We start from the raw sequence: 26,915 nt of genomic DNA on the forward strand, positions 1-26,915 counted from the left end.
AAACATTTATTATACCCCCTCTAACCCAGGGTCTTATGGGTGGAAGGAGAGGTTCCAGAGAGCTATAGCCGAAGAAACAGGTAGCAGGTTAGGCGATGCGCAAGTGAATAAATGGCTAGCAGAGCAGGATGCTTACACTCTGCATAAACCTGTGCGAAAACTATTTCCATTAAATAGAGTTTCTCCTACTCATCCCTTGTCCCAGTTTCAGGCAGATCTATGTGACATGCAGGCCCTTGCAGATACAAATGATGGAAATCGCTACATGCTAATGGTTATAGATATTTTCTCTAAAATAGCATTTGTAAGGGTCCTAAAAAATTAGAGTGGGGAGTTGACACGGGCCTTTGACTCTATCTTGAAGGAAAGAGGAGCACCCAAGAAAGTGCAGACTGACGGCGGATAATAATCTTTTAATAATACTTTTCAGAAACTCATGAAGAAACACAATATCGTACATTTTGCTACAGGTTCGGATTTGAAAGCTTCAGTTGTTGAACGCTTTAACAGAACTTTGAAGGAGAGGATGTGGAAATACTTTACAGCTCACCACACCCATAGATATGTGGATACAGTTCAAGATTTAGTAAAGGGGTACAACAACAGCTACCATAAGAGTATACGGATGAAGCCCTCCGAGGTCTCTTCTGAAAACTCTTTTCAAGTCTTTAAAAATCTGTATGGTTTGTTCCCCCTTTGCCGTGAGAAAAAAATAGATTTTAAATTCATAGTGGGGGACTTGGTACGTATATCCAAGTTGAGGGGTGTTTTCGACCAAAAATACGAGCAAGGGTACAGCGATGAGTTGTTCACAGTTACTGAATGTCTACCACGTATAACCCCTGTCTACAAGTTAAAAGATTATGGTGGAGAGCTTATAGAGGGTTTCTTTTATGAGAAGGAACTCCAGAAGGTACAGCTGGGTAAAGACAAAGTCTTTCACGTGGAGGAGATTCTGGATCAAAAGAGAGAAAAGGGTAAAAAATGGGTGTTGGTCCGTTGGAAAAAAATGGCCACAAAAGTTCAACAGTTGGGTATTAGAGGACGCGGTGGTGGAGGCAGTGGGGGTTGACTTAAATCCTCATGCATGACAAAAACACCATCATTCGAGTGTACACAGGTGCATCATGGAGCACAATGGATTCTACCTGACTCTCCCCAGGAATGCGTCTGCACATATATAGTATATGAATAACCAAAGTTAGAATTATACAACCAATTTTCCAAAGCCAATAGAGTTATCAGAGGCCTGGGAAGTAGGTCTCAGTGAGATTACATACCCCCACAGTTGGTATAATATCAAGGATAAGGAACGTGATTTTTATTGCAAAAGGATATCGGAACCCCCAAAGGTTATAAAGCTTAAAAAAGGTTCTATAGCACTGTAGAGAGGATCATCTCTGAGTTGAACGACCTCCTAACCCTGAACAATATGGAAATACTCTTGAACTACAACCCTATTCATAAACGTGTACAAATCTCAGGGGATACTGATGGGGGTATAAAGACCAGTTGTCACGCCCTGGCCTTATTATTCTTTGTTTTCTTGATTATTTTAGTTAGGTCAGGGTGTGACATGGGTAATGTTTATGTTTTGTTGGTTTTGGATGTTTATTTGGTAAAGGGGTTATGGGGTGTAAAATATGGTTTTGTGTTTAGTGTAGATGTCTAGCGTTGTCTATGTTGGTGAGTGATCTAGAAGAGTCTATGGTTACCTGAATGAGTTCCCAATTAGAGACAGCTGATGTCGGTTGTCTCTGATTGGGAGCCTTATTTAGGGTAGCCATAGGCTCTCATTAATGGTGGGTAATTGTCTATGTAAGAACGTTAGTAGCCTGTATGTTTGTGCACAACGTTTGTAGCTTCACGATCGTTTTGTTTAGTGTTTAAGTGTTTTTGTTTCGTGTGCCTTCTTCACCAATAAAAGGAGATGGCTTATTTTCCAAGTGCTGCGTATTGGTCCGTCAATCCTCCACACGATCGTGACACCAGTGGTAATTTAGCCTACATGTTGGGAATGAGTTCCAATAAATGGACGTATGTATACACAACATATTTGTGTATACCGACATCATATCCTATCAAAGGGTAGGAGACAGTTATGTGTCCCTCCTGAGAACAGTTCATATAGAGGGAAAGGATGGTGATGTAGTCATTGTTAACTACGACAAGCCACACTATGTACCTGTAAGCAAGAAATACAGTTGGGCAAAAAAGTATTTAGTCAGCCACCAATTGTGCAAGTTCTCCCACTTAAAAAGATGAGAGAGGCCTGTAATTTTCATCATAGGTACACTTCAACTATGACAGACAAAATGAGAAAAACAAATCCAGAAAATCACATTGTAGGATTTTTTATGAATTTATTTGCAAATTATGGTGGAAAATAAGTATTTGGTCAATAACAAAAGTTTATCTCAAAGTTTTGTTATTGACTAAAACTACTCCATACATTTTCCCTGACACCCAAAAGTGCTCATTACATTTTGAAAACTTAGCAGGACAGGAAAATGGTCCAATTCACTCACTTATCAAGAGAACATCCCTAGTCATACCTACTGCCTCTGATCTGGCAGACTCACTAAACACAAATGCTTAATTTGTAAATTATGTCTGAGTGTTGGAGTGTTCCTCTGGATATCTGAAAAAAAAAGAAAATAGTGCCCCCTGGTTAGCTTAACATAAGGAAAGTGAAATAATTTGTACTTTTTCTTTTGATACTTAAGCATATTTTACCAATGACATTTACTTTTGATACTTAAGTATATTTAAAATCAAATACTTTTACTCAAGTAGTATTTTACTGGGTGACTTTAACTTTAACTTTTTTCTATTACGTTATCTTTACTTTTACTCAAGTATGACAATTGGGTACTTTTTCCACCACTGGCCTTCTCATTACCCTCCACAACCATATGGGCAAAAACCCAGCAAAAGCTTACCACCACTCCCATCCTCTTCAATCCCATTAACAGCACCATCATCTCCACAAACAAGTCTCTCCTATCTGACCTGCCTGTCTTCACACTACTCAACACTGCAGCTGAATCAGAGCAGATCACCACTCAGGTTTCACCTCCTCCACCCATCTCAGACCTATAACCATGGCCATCAACTCGGCCGCATACACTGACACATAATAATTTAACTGCTTGCATACTCGAATATTGAAATCTGGGATATACACCCCTGCCCCACCCGACCACTGACTGGATCCTTTGAAACATCTGTATATATCCTTAAAAATGAATAAAACCGAGTATCTATATACAGTATCTCTCCACACACCGTCTAACGTCTTCACCCCATTCTCTCCTGCCCTCAATCATGTCCACATCTACACTTGGTTTCAGAAACAGCCACGGAGGAACGTTCCCCAATGCAATTGGCGGCCCTATCTCTCTCTCCCCCAGTCCATATTCTACCACCTTTTGCCCGATTGTTCACCCGAATGCCCTCTGCTTACCCCCCCTTGCTCCCAGCATTCCCCAGTTGCCATGACCGCATGATGTCCTTCTGAACTCCCTTTCAACCTTGCCCAGTACGCTAATGCAAGTTTGTCCCGCTTATCCTCAGTGGCACATCCCCACTATCCACCTGTAACACGTGTTGTCCTGAAAGCACACACACATAATCTCAAGGCCCTTGACCATATCATATCCAGGCGCTGCAGTACCGTTTTGGCTGCCAATCCATATACAAAGCACCCATAATCCAAAGATGACCTGATCAATACCTGGTACGAATACAACTGTGTTTCTCTATCCGACCCCCAATCATATCCTGCCACTGCCCTGATGAGGTTCAGCACCTTCCTACACCTAATTTCAATATACTCAACATGTCTCTTCCAAGTAAGCCTCTCAACAAACCACATACCTAATCAATTAAACTCAGACACCTACCTACAGTATGTGCAGCCTAACATCTTAAACCTTCCTCCTAGAAAACACCATAAAGCAGGACTTGGCCACAGACATCCTAAACCCCTATGTTAGAGACCAATCCTCCACAACTCCTATAGCTTCTTGCATCTTCCTCATCACATATTTCACATGCCCTGTTCTATACAACCCCATCATTGGCATAAAAGGCCACACCCACTCCCTGTCCCACATCCTTAAATATGTCATCTAGCCATCAGGGTGAACAACACCGGACTAACAACACATCACTGAGGATTACCATTGTCCACTTCAAACCACATTGACAACTCTGACCCCACCCTCATCCGTAGGACTCAATTGAACAAGCCCATGATCCAGTTATACAGAAGTCCCACCCCAACTCACGCCCTGACCAAACCAAAATAGAGACATACATAAAAAGGATCTCTAAGGTCAGGGCGTGACGTATTTCTTTTTTATGTGTTATTTCTTACACTGTTACCCCAGGAAATCTTAAGTCTCATTACATACAGCCGGGAGGAACTATTGGATATAAGAGCAACATCAACTTACCAACATTACGACCAGGAATACAACTTTCCCGAAGCAGATCCTCTATCTGGTCCATCACCCAGGACAATGGATCGGATCCCAGCAGGCAACCCAAAACAACGGCGCTGAAGAAGTGGCAGACGGAGCGGTCTTCTGGTCAGTCTCCGTAGACGGGCGCATCGCCCACCGCTTCGACTATACTACTAGCCAACGTCCAGTCTCTTGACAACAAAGTAGACGAAATCCAAGCAAGGGTTGCCTTCCAGAGGGACATCAGAGATTGTAACATTCTCTGTTGCACGGAAACATGGCTCACTCGGGACATGTTATCAGAGTTGGTACAGCCACCTGTACCAACAGTTTCTTCACGCATCGCGCCGACAGAAACAAATATCTCTCTGGTAAGAAGAAGGGCGGGGGTGTATGCCTTATGAATAACGAGTCGTGGTGTGATCATAACAACATACAGGAACCCAAGAGAATTCTATTTGATTATAATCACAGTCGTGTACACCCCCCAAGCAGACACCTCAACGGCCCTGAAAGAACTTCTTTGGACTCTATGAAAACTGGAAACCACATATCCTAAGGATGCATTTATTGTAGCTGGGGATTTTAACAAGGCTAAGCTGAAAACAAGGCTCCCTAAATTTTATCACCATATCGAATGCGCGACCCGGGCTGGCAAAATTCTGGATCATTGTTACTCTGACTTTTGCGACGCATACAAAGCCACCCCTCACCCTCGTTTCGATATAGTCGTGGTCAGATTTATTTTGTTGCTCCCAGCCTATATACAGAAACTAAAACAGGAAACGCCCGTGCTCAGGTCTGTTCAATGCTGGTCAGACCAATCTGATTCCACGCTTCAAGATTGCTTCGATCACATGGACTGGGATATTTTCCGGAGAGCGTCGAACAACAACATTAATGTATACTCTGATTCGGTGAGCGAGTTTATTAGCAAGTGTGTCAGGACCCGGTGTGAGAAACAGTCACTAATAGTCGGCAGAACCCAGAAGATGAGGCAGACTCAGCAGTACTAGAGATGGTGGTTTAATAAAAGAAAAAGATCTACAGGCAAAGAATATAAATCCACAACGTCCAAAATAAAGCCAAGAGGCAAAAATGGATATCCTCCAAAATACAAAGAAACTCCACAAAGTGGAAAAAACAGCAGGAAAAGACAAACCTCAAAAGACTAATCAAAAATACACAAGAACTAAACCAGAGAACCTCTGGGAAATCCAATAAGAGAAATATATGTTCACAACAAGGCTTGGGCTGGGGCTGGGTGCTAACATACAAACACTGAGCAAAGAACTGAGGAACACACAGGGTTTAAATACCAACAAGGAAACGACACACAGGTGCAAACAATAATTAGAGCAAGGAAAAAACAAAAGGTTCAAAAAAGGTGCAATGGAGACATCTAGTGACCAAAACCTGAACAATCCTGGCCAAATCCTGACAAAGTGCATCGGTGATGTTGTACCAACAGCAACTATTAAAACCTTCCCCAACCAGAAACCGTGGATTGATGGCAGCATTCGCGCAAAACTGAAAGCGTGAACCACTGCTTTTAATCAGGGCAAGGCGACCGGAAACATGACCGAATACAAACAGTGTAGCTATTCCCTCCGCAAGGCAATGAAACAAGCTAAGCATCAGTATAGAAACAAAATAGAGTCACAATTCAACGGCTCAGACACGAGAGGAATGTGGCAGGGTCTACAGTCAATCACGGACTACAAAAAGAAAACCAGCCCCTTCGCGTACCCCGATGTCTTTCTCCCAGACAAACTAAACAACTTCTTCACTCGCTTTGAGGACAATATAGTGCCACCGACACAGCCCGCTACCAAAACCTGCGGTCTCTCCTTCACCGCAGCCAACGTGAGCAAAACATTTAAACGTGTTAACCCTCGCAAGGCTGCAGGCCCAAACGGCATCCCTAGCCGCGTCCTCAGAGCCTGCGCAGACCAGCTGGCTGGTGTGTTTACGGACATATTCAATCAATCCCTATCCCAGTCTGTTGTTCCCACATGCTTCAAGAGGGCCACCATTGTTCCTGTTCCCAAGAAAGTTAAGGTAACTGAGCTAAACGACTATCGCCCCGTAGCACTCACTTCCGTCATCATGAAGTGCTTTGAGAGACTAGTCAAGGATCATATCACCTCCACCATACCTGACACCCTAGACCCACTCCAATTTGCTTACCGCCCCAATAGGTCCACAGACGACGCAATCGCAATCACATTGCACACTGCCCTAACCCAACTGGACAAGAGGAATACCTATGTAAGAATGCTGTTCATCGACTACAGCTCAGCATTTAACACCATAGTACCCTCCAAACTCATCATTAAGCTCGAGACCCTGGGTCTCAACCCCGCCCTGTGCAACTGGGTCCTGGACTTTCTGATGGGCCGCCCCCAGGTGGTGAGGGTAGGAAACAACATCCCCACCCCGCTGATCCTCAACACTAAAGTGTATCTTTAATTCACAGTAGAATATTCATACTCGTAAATTCACTATATGCTTTAAATCTTATTGAATGTATTCAAATGTCAAATTACAAGTTTGCGACCATTCTTAAATCTTTCACACATCATGATACAAACTTGCGAATCATACTTGCAACTATGAATCATAAATAATGTGTGATCACGAAATTCAAAATACAAACCCAGGTAGTTCTGTGCTTCTGTCATTATTATAATCCCATCATTCAAGGCCCTACCTTCAGTGAGACATAAGGAGGATGGAATTTGACCTGCCCGGTTAAATGAAGCATATGCTTTTCTTTATGCCATTGAGTCTGAGTCACAAATTTAAAACATGCAGAAATACATGGAATCAGATAAGCAGATATTGAATGAAGCTACATTTATGAAACAATTTGGTCGAATTTGTATGAGGTTTGGTTAAAAAAGTGAAAAACATAGTACAAATATGTATAAACTGTAATGACACTTTGGAATAATATTAGTTGCAAAAAATCGAATCTCTTGTCTTTTTACTGAAAACGTCATCTCATAGAAGCACAATCGTTTCTGTGTGACGTTGCCTGGGCACCATGGAAACCGCTCTTAGCTTGAGTCATTTCGTTCTTCAGTCTCTATAACAGTTTGAGAGCTACAGGAGCTACATGAGTACGGAATGACTGATGACATTCTCAGTTAGCTGGCTATCTGTTATCGTTAGTTGACCATCTAGCTTGCTAGCTAGCTAATCTTGTTTAGTTTGATCTAGCTACCTTGTTAGGTTAGTGACAGTTGGTAAACTGGTTAGCTAGCTACATTAGCTAAGGTTACGTATTAGCTAGCTACTAGTTTTTTTGCTTGGAAGACGTTGTTGTCAAGAGGTGGTCCACAGAACAAAGACTCGAATCAATGCTCGAATCAATAAAAGTCACTGGTATGTATGCACTTCATCTGTGTATGACTTGAATTTGCTTGAATTAGCTAACATTAGCTTTCCAATTTGTCCAGAAAGCCAGCAACAACATAAACACACTGCACTTCAAACAGATCAAATGCTTATAATAAGTTGTGCTGCATATATGTTGATTTTCCACTCACTCTGAAACTGGCTGTTGTTTTGACACTCGTTCATTTTATGTTTTTAATAATAATAATGTATTACATTTTTAAAGTGCTTCTAGAGCAAAAAACATCAAGCACTAGTATCAGGACAGGTCAACAAATAGAGGCCAAGCTGAAAGCTGCATCCTCTGAAGATGAAGAGGGTCAGTTTATGGCTTGAGCAGAGTGAGCTGGTCAGAGAATGATAGATGATGGTGCTGGAGTCTGCTGATGATCTTGTAGAGACATTATGGACATGTTAGACATTATAAAGCAGTCATAACGTACATGCTTAACTTTTCAAGCACCTTTCAAGACACCAAAAGTCACTTTTACATACACAAGATAAAAAATCTATAAAAGCACACATTTAAAAGAGTAAGCATATAAAAAGTACACCAACATTGTTATAACAAGTCTAACAATGCATTATTACTGTCAGTAGCTGTTGCAGTACTTGTTAGTACATTGACATGGTCAAGGGATATTTATCCATTGTTAATGTATTTGTTCCATGACCAGCTACTAGACTCATCTTTTGGAATGATTCAGCTTGGGTACTGTTATCTGAAATGGTTTGTTTTGAAATCCGTTGTTGCCATGTGATCTGCTGAAGTCCTGAATTGGTTGAGTTGTTAGTGCAGTGGTTGCATAGCTTCCACGTCAGTGCTCCTGTCTGAACAAAGTAGTTATACACATGGTGATGACGCTCCTGGTCAACCAGCCCATCTCACTGGATCACAGGACACAAGGCTATACACTAGGGCTGCTACTCTGTCAGACTCTGGAGACACGATGGGAACCATTTGGCGACACGCCTACATAACTGACTGTGCTTTGTGCATAATAGTCCCACTAAGGACTGCTGGTACAATTGCTATAAAGCTGTAACTGGAGAGGTTGTCAGAAATGTCCATTTGGATATGTCCATTTGAAGTCTATGCACTATGATTCTATGAAATGGAGGAGGATAGAAGCAGCCTTTATTGCCTTGTGGTGAGTCAGTGTTTCTCTGCAAACCCAAACTAATGATATCACCCTCTGAGCTATTGAATAATCCTCTATTGGGTTCTGTAAACAACACATGCACACATGACATAATTCACAGAAGTCTAGCTTTAGAGCTGAACTGGCTGCAGACTGAAGAAGCTCCTCTGTATCGTTCTGTAAGAGGATTAGTCTATGTACTGTTCAGTGAGTTAGTGAGAGAATCTAAAATAAGTAAGCTGCTGCGTCAGTATTACTGACTCAACCCTCGGTCAGTCATCATCACTTGTTGTTTCAGAAAGGCTCCATTGGCCAGAGATGGAGCAGTCTAAGAAGTACCTCCTGAGCTCGACAGTGCCGGTAAAGATGGAGATCTCTAAGAAGTACTCAAGCCCCACTGTGCCGGACAAGCAGCCTCTGAGCCCCACTCAGGTGTGCCTGGAGAAGCTGTCCTCCAGCATCCTCAAGGACCTCTTCACCACAGGAACCAGCAGCTACAATGTGCTCCTGCAGGGCGAGGAGGAGGAGAGACAGAGCCCAAAGCACTCCCCGTACCGCAGGCCCAAGAAGACTGTGAGATGTGCCTCTACATCCAGCAGGTCACATGATAACCACCGCCACCCGTCTGTAACTCCTCTGTTACTGTTGGGCCAGCAGGGCAGCGGAGACACCAGGGACACCAGGCACTCCTCCCACCACCATGTCTTCTCCTCCGCCTCAGGGGGCTTCGCCAGCGGACAAAAGGCAGCCCACAGCATCACAGTCCTGGGTAGCACCATGGGCCTGTCCCCCCGCCCTGTTGCCCGGCCACGGAAGACCTGCTTTTCCAGCTCACCCCGTACCAAGCTGCCCTCTCTGCCCAGAGGAGGGGCAATGCGGGAAGGGGAGAACACCGGAATCAAGAAGCTTTGCATCCTCACTGCCATCAAGCCATCCAACGTAGAGAAAGAGAAGGTGAAGTTCTTCAAGTCTGACTTTAGCTACAATCCTCAGTTTGAGTACAGCAACCCCGTGTCTCCGCTGGTGCTGGCTCGCCACAACAATGCCTCCGACCGCTTTCTGACACAGGTGAGACACATGTCAATTAAGTAATAGTGTTTTTTTGGGCCATTTTAAACCATACATCTCCCTACACATCAGCTATAACAGTGGAGAGGTGAGGAGCGAATTATCATGCCAATTACTGTTACAGGTAAGTCTAAGGACAGGAGACAAGTTTTATACAACTAAGGCAAGAGGTAGACTAGGCACAACAAACAGTAAGCACTTCCAGAGGTCGGTACAGATGACCTACCCTGTCCTAAACCATGTCCCAAGTGCCCAATGCTACTGCTGAGCCGGCTGATTTTAAATAGTGAGGCACATTGTGCCGGGGTCAAGCCCAGAGCCTGTGGCCTAACAATTTCTCTCTGCCAATCCTCTTATTCTCCCAGGACTGAGCTGAAGTAAATCTGCCCACTCAGTGAAAGCCACGTAGCCAGTCAGCAGACAAACCCTGACAGACAAACCCTGACAGACAAGCTTGGATAGATTAGTTGGGGGGAAAAGTGCTTTAAAACTCAAGCTTAGCACACCAGTCAGGGGGTGGAAAGAGACACCAGTGCTCTCTCTGTCTGAGCTGTAGTCTGAAGATCTATCCACATTAGTATTTATCAAATGGCTATCCACATTAGCCCTTATTCTGGCCAGATAGCCAACAAGCTACGCTAACAACAGATCAATACCTGAGTGAGTATGTTAAAAGTCATGTTGTGATTACCCCAACAAGAGAGACAAGAGAAATCAGACATCGTAAAGGTTATTGGATACATGAATATTACTGAACATCTTTGTACCTCACACAATAGTTAGTGGAGCTACAAGAATGAATTGAGGGAGAAATCAATTTCCAATAAAATATTCTTTCAAGCACTACTGTAAATCACAGTGATTGTACTAGGTAGCCTGCTGTCTAACATATAGTTCAGTAGAATGAATAGAATGTAGTCTGGTCTAGTGTTTTGAGTGCGGTTGGAACCTAATAGCAACCCCTAAGGTGTTCTGTTGCGTGATTGCTATCTGGGTAACACTAGTATACCGATAGGAACCTATGGCAGCCTCTTTTGTTGAGTGAAGACTACAGAAAATGTAGGTAATGTGATCCTGTGGTGGACATTGCCGTTTGTGCTATTATGTTTACTTTCTTCCACTCCTGGTATTAGTATCGTTTTACACATTCCCATTGTGTATAACTGTGTGGCCATTCACTACACTGATGTAGAATAGAACCCCTTTTTTTGTTTTGATCCTCAATGCTGACAATCAACTGTTATTAAACTTCAGACGATGAAACACAAATTAGCCTATCTGCCCAACTTCATGTTGTTTAGGCTACCTCGTGCAGTAATCTTAACCCTGATAAGCTTCAGGAACTCATTTACACTGTGTGACTTCAACAGCTAATTGTACTATTGCGTAACAACTCCAGTTACTGTACATTTAACAGAACTGACTCGATTTCCGGTCTCTACTTGATCTCTATGGCGTGTGCGCTGGGGCGAGAGAGAGGATGATCTCTGTAATGATCTGTAGGGAGTAGGGACTGTCTCTATTAGGCCTAGTCCACAGCCCTGACCACACCACAGAGAGAAGAAAGAAAGCACTGTCCTGCCCTGGCCTTGCCACCTGACAAAACAACTCCAAGTGCTATTCCTAAAAGGGAGCTATTTATGTATATAGCCTAATCATAGATAGCTCTTTGCTATGCAGTATATCCCTCCAAACAAATCAACTGAAGGATGAGTCAAGTTCTTGTTATTTCCCTCAATATCATCTGAACACAAGTTGTACTCCTGAACTGAATCAAGCCTTTGTAGCTGTATCCTCACTGAGATAACACCTAAGTCATTCATTAGATTTTAGCGTAATGTTTTCTGTCATTATGTTTCTCTCCCCCTACAGGCGGTGCGTATCATGGAGTTGGCCCTCCAGAAGTATGGGAATTATGAGAAGTTTGAGCAAGCCACAGGAGGCAACCTGCTCACAAAGTGCCGTATCTGGTACCTGGTCAAGAAGTACATGGAAAAGGAGGGTTGTATTGGGGAGGTGAGAGGACATGGGCCAGCTGGAGTAATCTGATTCTAGAACTGTGGTCAAGGGCAACTTTTACCTGGAAAATGGTAGAAGGAACCCCTTACCACAGATCCAGGGTCAACTACAGCACCTTCAGAAAGGATTCACACCACTTGACTTTTTCCACATTTTGTTGTGTTACAGCCTGAATTTAAAATAGATTACATATATTTTTTTTTGTCACTGGCCTACACACAATACTACATAATGTCAAAGTGGAATTATGTTTTTAGAAGTCTTGAGTCAATAAGTATTCAACCCCTCTGTTGTGGCAAGACTAAATAAGTTCAGGAGTAAAAATGTGCATAAAAGTCACGTAATAAGTTGCATGGACTCTGTGTGCAATAATAGTGTTTAACATAATATCTCTGTACCCCACACATACAATTATCGGTCCCTCAGTCGAGCAGTGAATTTCAAACACAGATTCAATCACAAAGATTAGGGAGGTTTTCCAATGCCTCACAAAGAAAGGCACCTATTGGTAGATGGGTAAAAAAAATAAAAGCAGACATTGAATATCCCTTTGAGCATGGAGAATCAATTGATTCAATGGAGATCAATACACCCAGTCACTACAAAGATACAGGTGTCCTTCCTAACTCAGTTGCCGGAGAGGAAGGAAACCGCCCATGGATTTCACCATGAGGCCATTTTTTTTTTATTTAACCTTTATTTAACTAGGCAAGTCAGTTAAGAACAAATTCTTATTTACAATGATGACCTACCAAAAGGCAAAAGGCCTTCTGCGGGGATGGGGGATTCAAAATAAAAAAAATAAAAAATATAGGACAAAACACACATCACGACAAGAAAGACAACACTACATAAAGAGAGACCTAAGACAACAACATAGCATGGCAGCAACACATGACAACACAGCATGGTAGCAACACAACATGACAACAAAATGATAGAAACACAACATGGCAGCAGCACAACATGGTAGCAGCACAAAAGAGGGTACAAACATTGTTGGGCACAGACAACAGCACAAAGGGAAAGAAGGTAGAGACAACATGATTGAGTCTTTGAATGAAGAGATTGAGATAAAGCTGTCCAGTTTGAGTGTTTGTTGCAGCTTGTTCCAGTTGCTAGCTGCAGCGAACTGAAAAGACAAGCGATCCAGAGATATGTGTGCTTTGGGCTCCTTTTTAACTGAATGTGACTGGCAGAACGTGTTGTATGTGGAGGATGAGGGCTGCAGTAGATATCTCAGAAATGGGGGAGTGAGGCCTAAGAGGGTTTTATAAATAAGCATCAACCAGTAGGTTTTGCGACAAGTTTACAGAGATGACCAGTTTACAGAGGAGTATAGAGTGCAGTGATGTGTCCAAAAAGGAGCATTGGTGGCAAATCTGATGGCCAAATGGTAAAGAACATATATTTTGGTGACTTGGTGACCAATGGTGACTTTAAAAGAGTTGAATTACTGTGATAGGAGAAAACTGAGGATGAATCAACAACATTGTAGTTACTCTACAATACTAACCTAATTGACAGAGGGGAAAGAAGGAAGCCTGTACAGAATAGTGTTGACTCAGGGGTGTGAATACTTATGTAAATGAGATATTTCTGTATTTCATTTAAATACATTTGCAAAAACTAAAAACATGTTTTCACTTTGTCGTTATTGGGTAAAATATATTTAATCTATTTTTAATTCAGGCTGTAACACAACAAAATGTGGTATAAGTCAAGGGGTATGAATACTTTCTGAAGGCACTGTATGTTCATCCATCTAATGGTTATGTCAGAGAGCAGTTCCCAGGTGTACCATGGCTATAAAAGAACAGCCACACAGATACAGTAGGAGGCTGACATCCCCGACGTGACAGGCAACTTGTACAAGGTTTCCATTTCCATGAGCACCTCCGCTTTACAGCCCTGTTGTTTTTGTTGAATAAATGAATAATAACTTCTGAGACATTCTGAGCCATGAATGTCATAGAGACCATGGGAAACAGACATAATAAAATACCACTCTGCCTGCCTGGTTCATCTTGTTCCTCCTAAATCTCCCAAAAGAACAAACCCCCTAAGATCAATATAATTAACATTCTGCACACCCCAATCATAACAATTCCCACATAGTGACCCCATATTCTGCTATGGTACCGTAGCGCTTATTAAGGTAGACGTTTCTTAACCACATATCTCTATGTGGTGTCTTTGCCAGATAGTGCTCCATATAAAGTGAGTCTCAACATCTCTCCCTCTTTCTGTTGTCAGATAGTGGTCAACGTGACAGATGACCTCCTCTCCAGAGCGTCCATGACGGTGGTGAACAGCCGGCCCACTCTGACCATCAACATTGCCACAGCCCGGGAACACTGGTTGGAGGGCATGCTACGACACGAGATCGGTTGGTACTATAACTCCATTATACCTCTAGGGGTGCTTAGTTTTGTCAAGAGGTGCACAAATCCCAGTGTTTGTTCCAGTATTGCAGCCACACAGTAATGTATTTCAAGGGTAACATAATGCACACAGTTGTCCTGGATCAGGGAGAATGGGTCAGAAGTGCTAGGTGCAAAATATGTATTGGTTGATAAGAGGCACTTCCACAACCACAGCACATTTAAATGAACACAATCATTACTCATGGTCCTGGACCACTCAATACTGAACTTGCTGTTCGCTCACAGTAATTCACCGGCCCACTAGTATGCTCTGCTGTACTCAGCAGCACTGTTATTTTTTCTAGGATGAGGTCAGCTTGGGACTCTTCACCCTGTTGGTGAAATATAGCCACTGCGATCATTTCCTGTGTCTGTGCCCTCTGCCCAGGCACACACTACTTCCGGGGCATCAACAACGCCCAGCAGCCGTGGAACAGCGGAGTCGGCAGGAAGAAGCACAACCTCCGACCTTTGAACCCCACAGAGGAGGGGCTGGCCAGCATCCATTCTGTCCTGTTCCGTAAGGACCCTACCCTGTGGAGGGCTGCCTTGCTCTACTACACTGTGTACCAGGCCAGCCGCAAGTCCTTCTCTCAGCTGTTCCACAGCCTGGGACGCTTCGTCCAGGACCCCAACACACGCTGGGACTATTGTGTACGAGCCAAGAGGGGACAGACCAACACCGCACAGCCAGGTAACTAACACAGACACAACCGTTTGTTCACACGCTCATCCAGATGTAGTGTCTTCATTTGAGCCGGTTTGCTACAGCAGGAAAATAATCCTACAGCAACAGGAAATGTGGATTATAATTAATGGACATTTTTGAAGGAGTCGATACATCTTTCGTAAGGAAAAATCAAGTCTGAAATTTGAAGGTGTAAATTGCAAACTTCAGAAGCCTTTTTAAACCTCCGATACACTACACGTTCTAAATGTTCTGCATTGCAGGAAAGTTCTCCTGCAACAGGGTGATCAAATTAAGCTCCTACATATGTACATCGGCACTCCTGCATGCAGCTACACGCCTATCTCTTACTTGAGCTTTTCCTCCTACTGGAGTCAGCATTTTCTACCAAGCCTTGGCTGCTTTTAACTTCTGATGTAATGAATGTGGACTTGGCTGTTTCAGTACGTACTGATGTCATCTCCATGGGCTTGTTGTTGTATATTTCAGGTTGTTTCAGTAAGGACCAGGTTTACCTGGATGGCATCCTGAAGATCCTGAGACACAGAGAGAAGATTGACTTCCAGCTGCTAATGTCCCTGGGGAAGGTGGGTAACAGGGGGTCTGTTTAATATATCAGACTAAGACCCATAGACATAGCAAGAGTAGGTTTATCAGGAGGCTGCCTAACCTGCATCCTATGCCTTTTTGTGCGTAATGATTATTTTTCAAAGGGTGTGCATTACACTGCAGACAGGAGACACAAAGGCGATGTGTTTGACTGCACAGCTTTCGTATTGCTCTCCTCTCTCCTTCACCATAACTACAATGCCTATTTGCACATGAATTTAAATGAGATGACAGGCTGAAAAAGCTTACGTAAATACAGCAGTATGAGGAGAAAGCAGAGCAGACCATATTATTACTTCAGGCATAGAGAGGGAACACATGACTCAATGTGTTTCACACAGATGGGCTTCCAGTGTTACTGCTGTCTGTTCTAGGCATATCTGTATAGCACAGGTGGCCAACTCTCCTCCTAGAGAGCTACTTGGTATGCAGGCTTTTGTTCCTGCCCTGCTCTAGCACATCTGATTCTAATGAGCTGCTCATCAGAGCATGGATTCGCAGTTCCTGGTGTGTTAGAGTAGAGCTGGAACAAAAGCCTGCCTGGAGGAGGGTTGGCCAGTGGCACTCCCTGCTGAATAGAAACCTGCTTGTATTACATTATTCCATCTTGATTATTTCTGTCTATCTGATGTTTTTGTTTGCTTGTTCTAAAACAAATTAGCATGATCTCGATTGTTTCTGTCTGTCTGCTTGCCCAGGTGTCGTACGAGGACGTGGATCGGCTGAAAGGCCTGGCGCAGATGGAGCCCGTGAGGATACCTCACTTCCTGCAGGACACAGCGTGCTACGCTGAACAGCTGGAGAAGATTATGGAGGTCAACCAGCTGACTGACGAGGAGCTTGGGGTGCTCATCCGAGAGGACTAGTGGGCCTGCACACTCAGTTACTCCAGTACATAGCTTTTATAGGTTAACAGCAACCGGACCAAGATCCATTTGGGATTGAAACGTTTTGTAAATAACAAAGGCATAGAGGTTGTTATAAAGGTATGTGTTAGAGTATGTGAGTGTGCGGGTTCTTCTGTCCCAGTACCCCATGAAAAGTGACCATATGCTCCTCATCAGAGCATACCCAGAAAGAAGTGACCCCTGACCCTCCAGCATGCCACACTTCCACCGAGCTACTGAGCTACCGAAACCTCATTAAAGTCAGTGACATCATTCACAGTGGCAACCCTGCATCTCTCACTACCATCCCCAACAGGCAAAATGGCATATGATGTCATGATGATGTAGTTTCCTGGTTGAAAACGGGTTTTCTACCACGTATGGTAGCTGTGTGACGTGACATGACTTGTGCAGCGTACTGTATTGTATGTAGGGTTTCCCTCTCCATTTCTCCATCTCTCTCTTGCACCCCAAAGCTAAGTGCACTTCTATTTTCAATCTTCTGTTCCAAAAACGAATGGGTTCCTATGCTTTTACTGTGCCCTTGGTTGGTTGCTATTCTGATAGTTGATGTTCAGGGAATTACCCATGAACCAGAGAGAGTGTGTGGTTGTCAGGATCGGGCTGCAGTATGCGACATACAGGAGAGAGATGGCTATGGTATCATAAAAGCACAACACTGATTCATGATGTGCCAGGTTACAGTGGAAGAAGGCAACCTAACGAAGCACAAGACAGCAGCATAGTGCTGAGATAGTAGGATTGTGATAGCATAGAAGTGTATTGTGGATCATATGTATTTGTGCCCCGTTGATGTATCCGGCAAGAGGTTACCTTGGTGCAGCAGCATCAATCCCTACAAACACCCACCGTCTTAAGATTTGCACTTTTCTCTCCAGAATTTATAACCTTTCACCTATGAACTTTGAACTGCTTTGTTTCTGGCAGTTTCCTTAGAGATAACCTTATAACCTTACACTGATGAACTTTCCTTGCTGCATTTTAAAACCAACCAATAGGCCTATTGTTTTTAAAGGCACATTACAACAGTAATATTGTACTGTAATGTTTTTCTCCGTTTGTCAAACATGATTGACAGGTTGTTGATGTTCTTGCTTTTGGTACATGTTATGAGAACTGAACACTGTGATATTTGATAAATATTGTTCTATTGACACTTCCACCAAGCCTGGTCCTAGATCAGTTTGTGCTGTCTTGCCAATAGTTATTTCCAATGACCATAGGAGTTGGCAGGACAGCACAAACTGATCTGATCTGTAGGTAGCATGTTTGCTGCCGATACTTCACCACAAATGGCCCTGGGCAGATCCAACTGTATGATGAGCACTATGTATTGTATTGTACTGTATTTTAATACCTCCTGATGTTCACTGAAGCCCTGGGAAACCCTAATAAAGTGGATCCATCACTTTGGAGATTGACTTTGTGTTTCTGTCTGTTCTCAATCTGAGGGAAGAGGTGTTGCCGTCCCCTTGTCGCTTCATTAATCTCCGGTTTCGCTGTGAAACTTGTCTCCATTGTGGCTCTGTGTTTATTGGCACCTACATGCTGGACAATAGGCCTCTGTCTACACGGATCACCAACAAGAACATGGCCTCTTATCCTGGGCGTCCACTCTGCTCCATAAAACCTGGGTCGTATTCACTAGGCATGAAATGGAAGAAAACAAGCTGAAACAGGGAGGTACTATCTGAACTTGTTCAATAAGAAATGCTTGTTTTAATTTTCTGTTGCAGAACGTTCTTAAACGTTTTTCTATGGGTGTGCCCTGATTTGTTAAACGAATAGGTGCTTGTCCTACTTGAGACAACTTCATAGTGTGGGCTGGTCAGGAGGTGTTTTCTATGGTTAGATATGGGTGTTTATCAGTGGAGGCTGCTGAGGGGAGGATGGCTCATAATAATAGCTGGAATGGAGTCAATGGAAAGGTATCCACCACATACATGTGTTTGATACCATTCCATTGACTCCATTTCAGCCATTATTTTGAGCCATCCTCCCCTCAGCAGCCTTCACCGGTGTTTATAGTCTATCGGTCAAGCTTGACCTGGCTGTTATTGTGTTATACTACTAACAATGGAATCAGGTTCATTGTAACATGGAAACCAGATGATATATGTATGAGATTCTATTTTTTACGCAAGACAATGTCAAAAGCCAAGTTTCTAAACATTCTGAGACAGTTTTTCTTTTGTTAGGGCATGTTTCACATGGCTTGGAAGCCAACCATAAATATTTCACAGAGCCATTTTGTTTTAGAAGCTTGTCTGGTAGAAGTGGGTTAAATGTTTGTAGGACAGGTGTGACAGCTGATGTGTGGGTGGGCTCAATGAGAGGAGGCCTCTGCAGTCCACATCTTTCACCGCTAGAGGGCAGTCCCATCCACTACTTTCTCCATAGCTCTATTCGGCAGTGATATGATTAGACTATGATATGTGAAATCACTTAAAAACGGAAGAAAGCGGCAACTCAACTCCCAACATCATATACCAATGATTAAAGTAGAATTATGAACATTACAAAAGGTGCATTTTACTTTAAACACATTCCATCCTAATGTGACAGAGCCAGTATTGACCGATAGTAACCATTCTCTTAGTGAGGATATGCTTGTATACATGACATCACAGACCGAAGGTTCCTTCTCAACTTCCTCATCCTGTAATACATGATGCTGACAGTGATGTAACCATAGCAACAGAGGATGTAACATCCCCCAAGCACAGTTCACTCCGACATGTGCCACTGAAAGAAGAACTTGGCTGAACTGAAACAGATAAGCTGTCTCAAGAGCAGAGCTCGACACTTTCCAGGCACACTTACCTTCAGGATGTCACAGCTTCCAAAATAGGAACCTCAGAGATGAATAGTCCTTATTTTCACATGAATCATCTGGTTGGAAAACCAGGTCTACTTTTTTAGGATACTGATAAAGAACAATCTTAAATGTCTGCCCACATGACAAAATACTAGTTTACTATAGAATACTACAATACTTACTATAGAATTATAACGGAAACTGTAGTATACTGTAGAATACTATACTACAAACTGTAGGATCCACTGATCATGTGTATTGTAGTACTTACTATAGAATGTTGTAGTATACTGTAGAATACTATAGTAAATGTTACAGTGCTATCTGCAAAAAAACTGTAGTCAATACTACAATAAGGTCTGCAAAAACACTGCACTTTTATAACTATAGTACCACACTAGTGTTTAATTTGCATATACACTGTCAGTTCCCCTCCCCCATATCGCAGTTTGAGCCACCAACAAGTGAGAAACCTGCATGCTATGTATAGACCATATATTGTGTTCCCTGAATGAACCTAAATATGCTGCACTGTACGCAAATTCTGAAACATTGTCTACTCTGAATTTTTTTTTAACTATAGTAGGCCTATTTATAGTGGTAGCCAACACACTTCAATGCAAAAGATCAACTGTCTGTTCACCTGTTCTACTATACTACTACTATATGTTATAAACCTCGCTCCCTTTCGGATGCATAGAGCAAAAACTTGAAATTATAATAGCCTATCTAATAGGCCCAATTAAATGAGATGTGCTCATGGTAATTTGTTGTATGGCTACTTCAGAAATATGAACTCATCATAGCCAGAAACGGTGCAATGGTTATGATATACACTGAATATACAAAACATTAAGAACACCTTCCTAATATCGAGTTGCACTCCCCCTTTTGCCCTCAGAACAGCCTCAATTCGTGGACGCATGGTGTCGAAAATGTTCCACGGGGATGCTGGCACATGTTGACTCCAATCCTTCCCACAGTTGTGTCAAGTTGGCTGGATGTCCTTTGGGTGGTGGCCCATTTTTGATACATACGGGAAACTGTTGAGCTTGAAAAACCCAGCAGCATTGCAGTTCTGGCTAACCTAGTCTCAGAGCATTTCGTATTATTCTGTATGTAAATCTGTACGTAGACCTTCCATTTAATATATGTTACGTTTCGTATGGTATGTATTAATTTGTGGATGTCCATCATCCATTTCATATGATTTGTTACGAATTACAATTTGTATGTTATTTTACGAATTTGCAACTAGTTAGCATGTTAGCTAACTCTTCCACCAACCATAACCTTAACCCTTTAACCTAGCCATCTAACTAATGTTAGCGACAACATATTGGAATTCGTAACATATCACACATTTTTCAAGTACAAGTACATAACATATTTAGCAAAATAGCTCAAAAGTAGTAAGTAGTTGAAAAGTTGCTAATTAGCTAAAATACTAAAGTTGTCCATGACGAGATTTGAACACAACCTTTGGGTTGCTAGATCTTCAAGTTATATGCCCACCCACCTTTCATTTTTGCCTTAAGTAGCCTTTTGTCTTAAGAATTTTAAATGGATTCCATTGAGATTGTATCACTGGCTGACACACAACACCCCATAATGTCAAAGTGGAAGTATGTTTTTAGATTATTTATTTTTTACAAATGAATGAAAAATAAAAAGCTGAAACGTCTTGAGTCAATAAGAATTAAACTCCTTTGTTATGGCAAGCCTACATCAATTCAGGAGTAAAAATGTGCTTAACATGATTTTTTAATGACTTTCTGTACCCCACACATACAATTATCTGTAAGTGGCTGCATCATGATATGGGTATGCTTGTCATTGACAAGAACTAGGGAGTTTTTAAAAATAACCGCAAACACAAAGACAAATATAAACTGGAGTTGCTTACCAAGACGACATTGGATGTTCCTGAGTGGTCTAGTTACAGTTTTGGCTTAAATCAGCTTGAAACTCTATGACAACACTTTAAAATGGCTGTCTAGCAATGATAAACAACAAACATGACAGAACTTGAAGATTCTTTTCAATAATGTGCAAATATTGTACAATCCAGGTGAGCAAAGCTCATAGAGTCTTACCCAGAAAGACTCACAGCTGTAATCGCTGCCAAAGGTGATTCTAACATGTATTTAGTCAGGGGATTGAACACTGTAGTTCAGAGATCAGTGTGTGTGTGTGTGCGCCCATACTGTATCCTATCTTCAACTGGACAGACAGTGTTGGAAGGAGCTAGTAATTGGTTGCCGGGCTCCATGTCAAGTTGCCTCACTTCAGTTTACTCACTTACTTATGGCACTGCCTACTCCTGATGATTCGTTTTTCAAATCATATGAGCAAAAAATATTTCACTTTATCTGGTATGCTAAACCAGACAAAATAAAGTGTTCCTATCTATATAATGAATAGGGTGAGTTGAGATGGTTAAATATAAAAGCACTTAATCTCTCTCTAAAAGCTTCACTTACACAAAAGTTTTACTTGAACCCAAAATGGTTCTCAAGTAGATTACTAAGAAAGCTCATCCATTTTTTAAAAATTGCCTTTTTGTCTTTGTGCAGATTGCTGTGTCTCATTTTCAATTAATTGAAAATGACACTTTTTTCAAACAAGCATTGCAGAGCTGGCTACAATTTCAATTTCATCGCCCTGAAAAGATAGAACAAATATTATGGCTGAACTCAAATGTGCTGGTTGATAAAATAACTGTTTTTATGGGAAAGATGTTTGAAAAGGGTATTTTGTTCTTAAATGATATTGTAAATTGGAATGGTAGAGTTATGTCTTTCATGGAGTTATCAGAATTGTACGGGAAGGTCTGCTCAAACCAAGAGTACAACCAATTGATTACAGCATTAACCCAAAAATGGAGGAGGCAGGTGGCAGCGGGAGGAGATAGGGAACTGGTCTTTCTGCCAAATATAAAGGATCAAAACTGGCAGAGGAATAAAAATAGCATAAATAGGAAAGTATACCAGTTTCATTTGAGGACCAGTATGCTGACAACTGTACCACACAGATTGCAAAATAGTTGGGATCCGATTCCATGGTACAGGGTGTGTGAGTTGATATATAAAATGACGCAAGATTCAAGACTTCATGCTTTTCAGCTAAAATTATTACATAGAATTCTTGCCACCAACAAAATGTTGAATATTTAGAGCGCAAAATCATCGAAGCTCTGCAGATTTTGTTGTGAGGATACAGAATCAATAGACCATTTATTTTGGTATTGCCCTCAGGTAGCCTGTTTCTGGTCTCAGGTTCAGGAATGGCTGAAAATGCAAAACATTGATCTAAAATTGACCCTAGAAATAGTACTGTTAGGAGATCTGGAGAGACCTTGTCAGTCAATTAGTAATATACTAATACTCTTACTAAAAGTATTTATCTATCTTCAACTCGCAATCTGTGGATTCTATTCGATTAGATAGATTGAAATTGTACGTTAAACATCACCGCATAGTTGAAAGATATATGTTGCGTAGAAATCCAAAGTGGGTGGCCAGCAGAGATAGGTGGGATGGGCTGAGGGAAGCTGAGGGTTGGGATGTGGAATTGGAGACAGGTGGGAGTGGAGTTGCTGGGCGGGAGATAGAATGATGGTCAAAGATAAAAGTATAAAAAATAAAACATAATAAAAAGTCTGAATGACAATGAGGGGCAGTGTTTTTACAGCTAATGCTGGTTTACCTGAGGCTGATGCAGTGCAGGTGTTTGTACACATGCATATACACACACTCTCATTCAAATACACACACACACACACGTAAATAGTGCCAGACATGCACTCAAACATATACAGTTGACCTTGCTGTTATGATTTTAGTTGTCCTTTATGTCCTTTGTTTTTTTGCATTATTTTCTCTGTTGTTGGAGAACTGGGGGGTTTCTTGGGGGTGGGGAATGGAATACATTTAATTTTTTATTATTTTTTCTTGGGGGGGGGGGGGGACTGTGGGAGGGGTCTCGGATGGTTGAGGGGCAGCAATTGGGGAACTTGGAGGGTTCGGGTCCCCGTGTTTGGCCTTATGGGAGATCTGTTGACATGCACTTGAGCAGGGCATTGACCCTGGATGCTTCGGTGTATCGCTCTAAATGGGAGTCTGTTGGATGACTGGTGTAGTTGTTGAGCGGCTTCACTGCAAGTATATTGTATGTTTTGGATAGTCAATAAAAAATTGAAAATTGCCTCACTTCCAACACACACACGCAAAGAGCCTGTTTACATAATTAAATAGAGCAGCTTTTAATGTCTTCAACAGCTAAGCTCCAGCCTCCCATTTCCCTCACGGAGTTAAATGTACCAGTATTACTGTGCATCAGTGTGCAAGCTATAGGCTACAGCTACGTTATGTACAGTGCATTCAGAAAGTATTCAGACCCCATGACTTTTTCCACATTTAGTTACATTACAGCCTTATCCTAAAATTGATTATTCTTTCCCATTAATCTACACACAATACCCCATAATGACTAATAAAAAAAAAATGTTTTTGCAAATATATAACAACTTACTCAGTACTTTGTTGAAGCATCTTTGGAAAGCGATTACAGCCTTGTGTCTTCTTGGGTATGACGCTACAAGCTTGACACACCTGTATTTGGGGAGTTTCTTCCATTCTTCTCTGCAGATCCTCTCAAGCTCTGTCATGTTGGATGGGGAGCGTTGCTGCGCAGCTATTTTCAGGTCTCTCCAGAGATGTTCGATTGGGTTCAAGTCCGGGCTCTGGCTGGGCCACTCAAAGACATTCAGAGACTTGTCCTGAAGCCACTCCTGCATGGTCTTGGCTGTGTGCTTAGGGTTGTTGTCCTGTTGGAAGGTGAACCTTCACCCCAATCGGAGGTCCTGAGCAGGTTTTCCATCAAGCATCTCTCTGTACTTTGCTCCATTCATCTTTCCCTCGATCCTGTCTAGTCTCCCAGTTCCTGCCGCTGAAAAACCTCCCCACAGCATGATAACTGTAGGGATGGTGCCAGGTTTCCTCCAGATGTGACGCTTAGCATTCAGGTCAAAGAGTTCAATCTTGGTTTCATCAGACCAAAGAATCTTGTTTCTCATGGTCGGAGTCCTTTAGGTGCCTTTTTGGCAAACGCCAAGTGGGCTGTCATGTGCCTTTTACAGAGTAGTGGCTTCCGTCTAGCATAAAAGCCTGAGTGCTGCGAGGTTGGCTGTCCTCCTTGAAGGTTCTCCAATCTCCACGGAGGCACTCTGGAGCTCTGTCAGAGTAAGCATCGGGTTATTGGTCACCTCCCTGACCAAGGCCCTTCTCCCCCGATTGCTCAGTTTGGCCGATCGGCCAGCTCTAGGAAGAGTCTTGGTGATTCCAAACTTCTTCCATTTAAGAATGATGGAGGCCACTGTGTTCTTGGGGACCGTCAATGCTGCAGAAATGTTTTGGTACCCATCCCCAGATCTCTACCTTGACACAATCCTGTCTCGGAGCTCTACGGACAATACCTTGAACCTCATGGCTTGGTTTTTGCTCTGACATGCACTGTCATCTGTGGGACCTTATATAGACAGGTCTGTGCCTTTCCAAATCATGTCCAATCGAGATGTTCACAGGTGGACTCCATTCAAGTTATAGAAACATCTCTAGGATGATCAATTGAAACAGGATGCACCTGAGCTCAATTGAGTCTCATAGGGTCTGAATACTTATGTAAATAATATTTTTTTTTATAAATGTGCAACAATTCTAAAAGCCTGTTTACACTTTGTCATTATGGGGTGTTGTGTGTAGATTGTCATTATGGGGTATTGTGTGTAGATTGATTAAATTCATTTTTTTCCTCAGCAATTATAGAATAAGGCTGTAACGTAACAAAATGTGGAAAAAAGGGGTAAGAATACTTTCCAAATACACTGTAGGTCACAGGCACAAGTACACCAAAATCATGAGAAATTCACATAAGTTGTGTTTGCTTGTATCATATTGTGTTGAACATGCTAGGGTTCTAGTGGTTGGATCTCATATCAAACATGAGCACAGAAAGGGAATGTCCATTTCCTTTTATTTCATATACATTTTAAAAATGTTTTGGCACACTGATGTCTAACACACACTATCAGTTTTAAATTATTTACTGCAAAACAATGTCATGGTAGTCTCTACTGTACATTGATAAAGGAAACTATAAAGGCAATCTCGGTGCTTCAATTCACATTCGTCAGGTAAATCCACCCTTTGATCCACTGCAAAACCCAGGCCAAAGCCGGATCCAGTTCAGGGCAAAGTCAAGTCCGTCTGATTTCACATTCATCGTGCCACAATCTGCCTTCTGTATCTCTGTGGCGACCGCGAGCCGCAGTCACCGCTCGTGTTTCGACATACTTTCTCCTCTCTCTACCCCGGAAACTCTGTTTCTCAGCTCCTTCTGCGCCACATCCACGTAGAACTCGGCCATGACAGGACAATGGTCGGACACCACCCCGCCCCACGACCAGTTGTCAGGTATCCAGGGGTTGGTCAGGCCCTCTCGCACCACCAGGCAGTGTCCTGCAGGGGGAAGCACACACATTGAGACAGGTCGGAGGATAACACATTCAGATTCAATTCCTGGTGGCACTAAAATCACTCCATAGCCAAGCTCATAACATTAACAGACAAATTCAAATCTAGCATTCATGTGCCAATGGTTAGATTGGTATGTTATTGTAGTTAGAATATGTAGCGTTCATACCATTTCTAGTTACACCGTCACATCAGTAGACATCAAACAGACGTACCTGCGTAGATCTTCTTCAGTGACTTGCTGACCCAGATGTTGTCCAGACAGAGGGAGCCCTTGGGGGAGCGGGTGCTGATGTTGGTGAACATGTTGGGGGGCACCAGGGGGCTCAGCCTCTCCTTCCTCAGTTGGTCCAGCTCACTGCTCTGGGGGGGCAGGCCAAAGTCTCCCAACACCACCAGGCTCTTCTGAGCTGTCACACAGATGAACCACAGATGGACATTAGCAATGTAGCTACATTAGCTTTGTAACTAGGTCAATTCAAATAAAACATTAAACCACTGAAGAGAAAGATGGTAACAATAAATGAAGAGGACGTAAGGTTAGAAAAGACAGAATAGGGTGACCTTCAGCTACTGACCTTTCAGTGTGTCCTGGATCCTGGAGGTCAGTCTGTGGGCCTTGACCTCCTCAGAGGGGTGGTTCCTACCGTTGGACTCCCAAGCCCCAGCACTCATGTGGACATTGACCATTGTCATCTCCAATGATCCAACCTAGTCACATATTAACCATTAACATAATGTTAGTCTCTCTGGCAGGACATTATATGGTTATAATGGTATTGATAGGGGCAATAAAATGACTCATGCGTTCTGTTCCTAATTTCAGTTTAGGG

General features: G+C 42.5%; 2 protein-coding genes across 4 annotated transcripts in view; one reads left to right on the top strand and one right to left on the bottom strand.

Annotated features, from left to right (window-relative positions):
• The first annotated feature begins 7,509 nt into the window (after positions 1-7,509).
• LOC129831016 (putative tyrosine carboxypeptidase MATCAP2) lies at positions 7,510-18,146 on the top strand. Of its 3 annotated transcripts, none has more exons than XM_055893989.1 (7): positions 7,510-7,859; positions 9,312-10,081; positions 11,954-12,097; positions 14,357-14,489; positions 14,915-15,220; positions 15,704-15,801; positions 16,522-18,146. In XM_055893989.1, the coding sequence occupies exons 1-7, from the start codon at positions 7,835-7,837 to the stop codon at positions 16,687-16,689; spliced, it is 1,644 nt and encodes a 547-aa protein (XP_055749964.1). In that variant the 5' UTR covers positions 7,510-7,834; the 3' UTR covers positions 16,690-18,146. The 3 variants fall into 3 exon arrangements, with proteins under 3 accessions (XP_055749964.1, XP_055749965.1, XP_055749966.1); XM_055893990.1 differs by having other exon boundaries at positions 7,777-7,859; positions 9,316-10,081; XM_055893991.1 differs by lacking the exons at positions 7,510-7,859; positions 9,312-10,081 and adding an exon at positions 10,542-10,741.
• A 7,419-nt stretch (positions 18,147-25,565) lies between these two features.
• The window catches only part of LOC129831017 (endonuclease/exonuclease/phosphatase family domain-containing protein 1-like), a 30,800-nt gene continuing 29,450 nt past the window's right edge, over positions 25,566-26,915 (bottom strand). Inside the window, exons 5-7 of the mRNA XM_055893992.1 lie at positions 26,661-26,793; positions 26,298-26,492; positions 25,566-26,067 (exon numbers count right to left, since the gene is read on the bottom strand). Of these exons, the coding sequence (XP_055749967.1) occupies positions 25,880-26,067; positions 26,298-26,492; positions 26,661-26,793 (516 nt within the window). The 3' untranslated portion in view covers positions 25,566-25,879. The remainder of the gene's footprint in view (positions 26,068-26,297; positions 26,493-26,660; positions 26,794-26,915) is intronic.

Source organism: Salvelinus fontinalis, chromosome 32 (genome assembly GCF_029448725.1).
Source record: "Salvelinus fontinalis isolate EN_2023a chromosome 32, ASM2944872v1, whole genome shotgun sequence".
NCBI lineage: Eukaryota > Metazoa > Chordata > Actinopteri > Salmoniformes > Salmonidae > Salvelinus > Salvelinus fontinalis.

Coding starts and splice junctions, on each gene's coding strand:
- LOC129831016 (XM_055893989.1), top strand. CDS start 7,835: ATGCTCGAATCAATAAAAGTCACTG. Junction 12,098..14,356: donor AGGAGGGTTGTATTGGGGAG/GTGAGAGGACAT, acceptor TTCTGTTGTCAG/ATAGTGGTCAACGTGACAGA. Junction 15,802..16,521: donor TGCTAATGTCCCTGGGGAAG/GTGGGTAACAGG, acceptor CTGCTTGCCCAG/GTGTCGTACGAGGACGTGGA.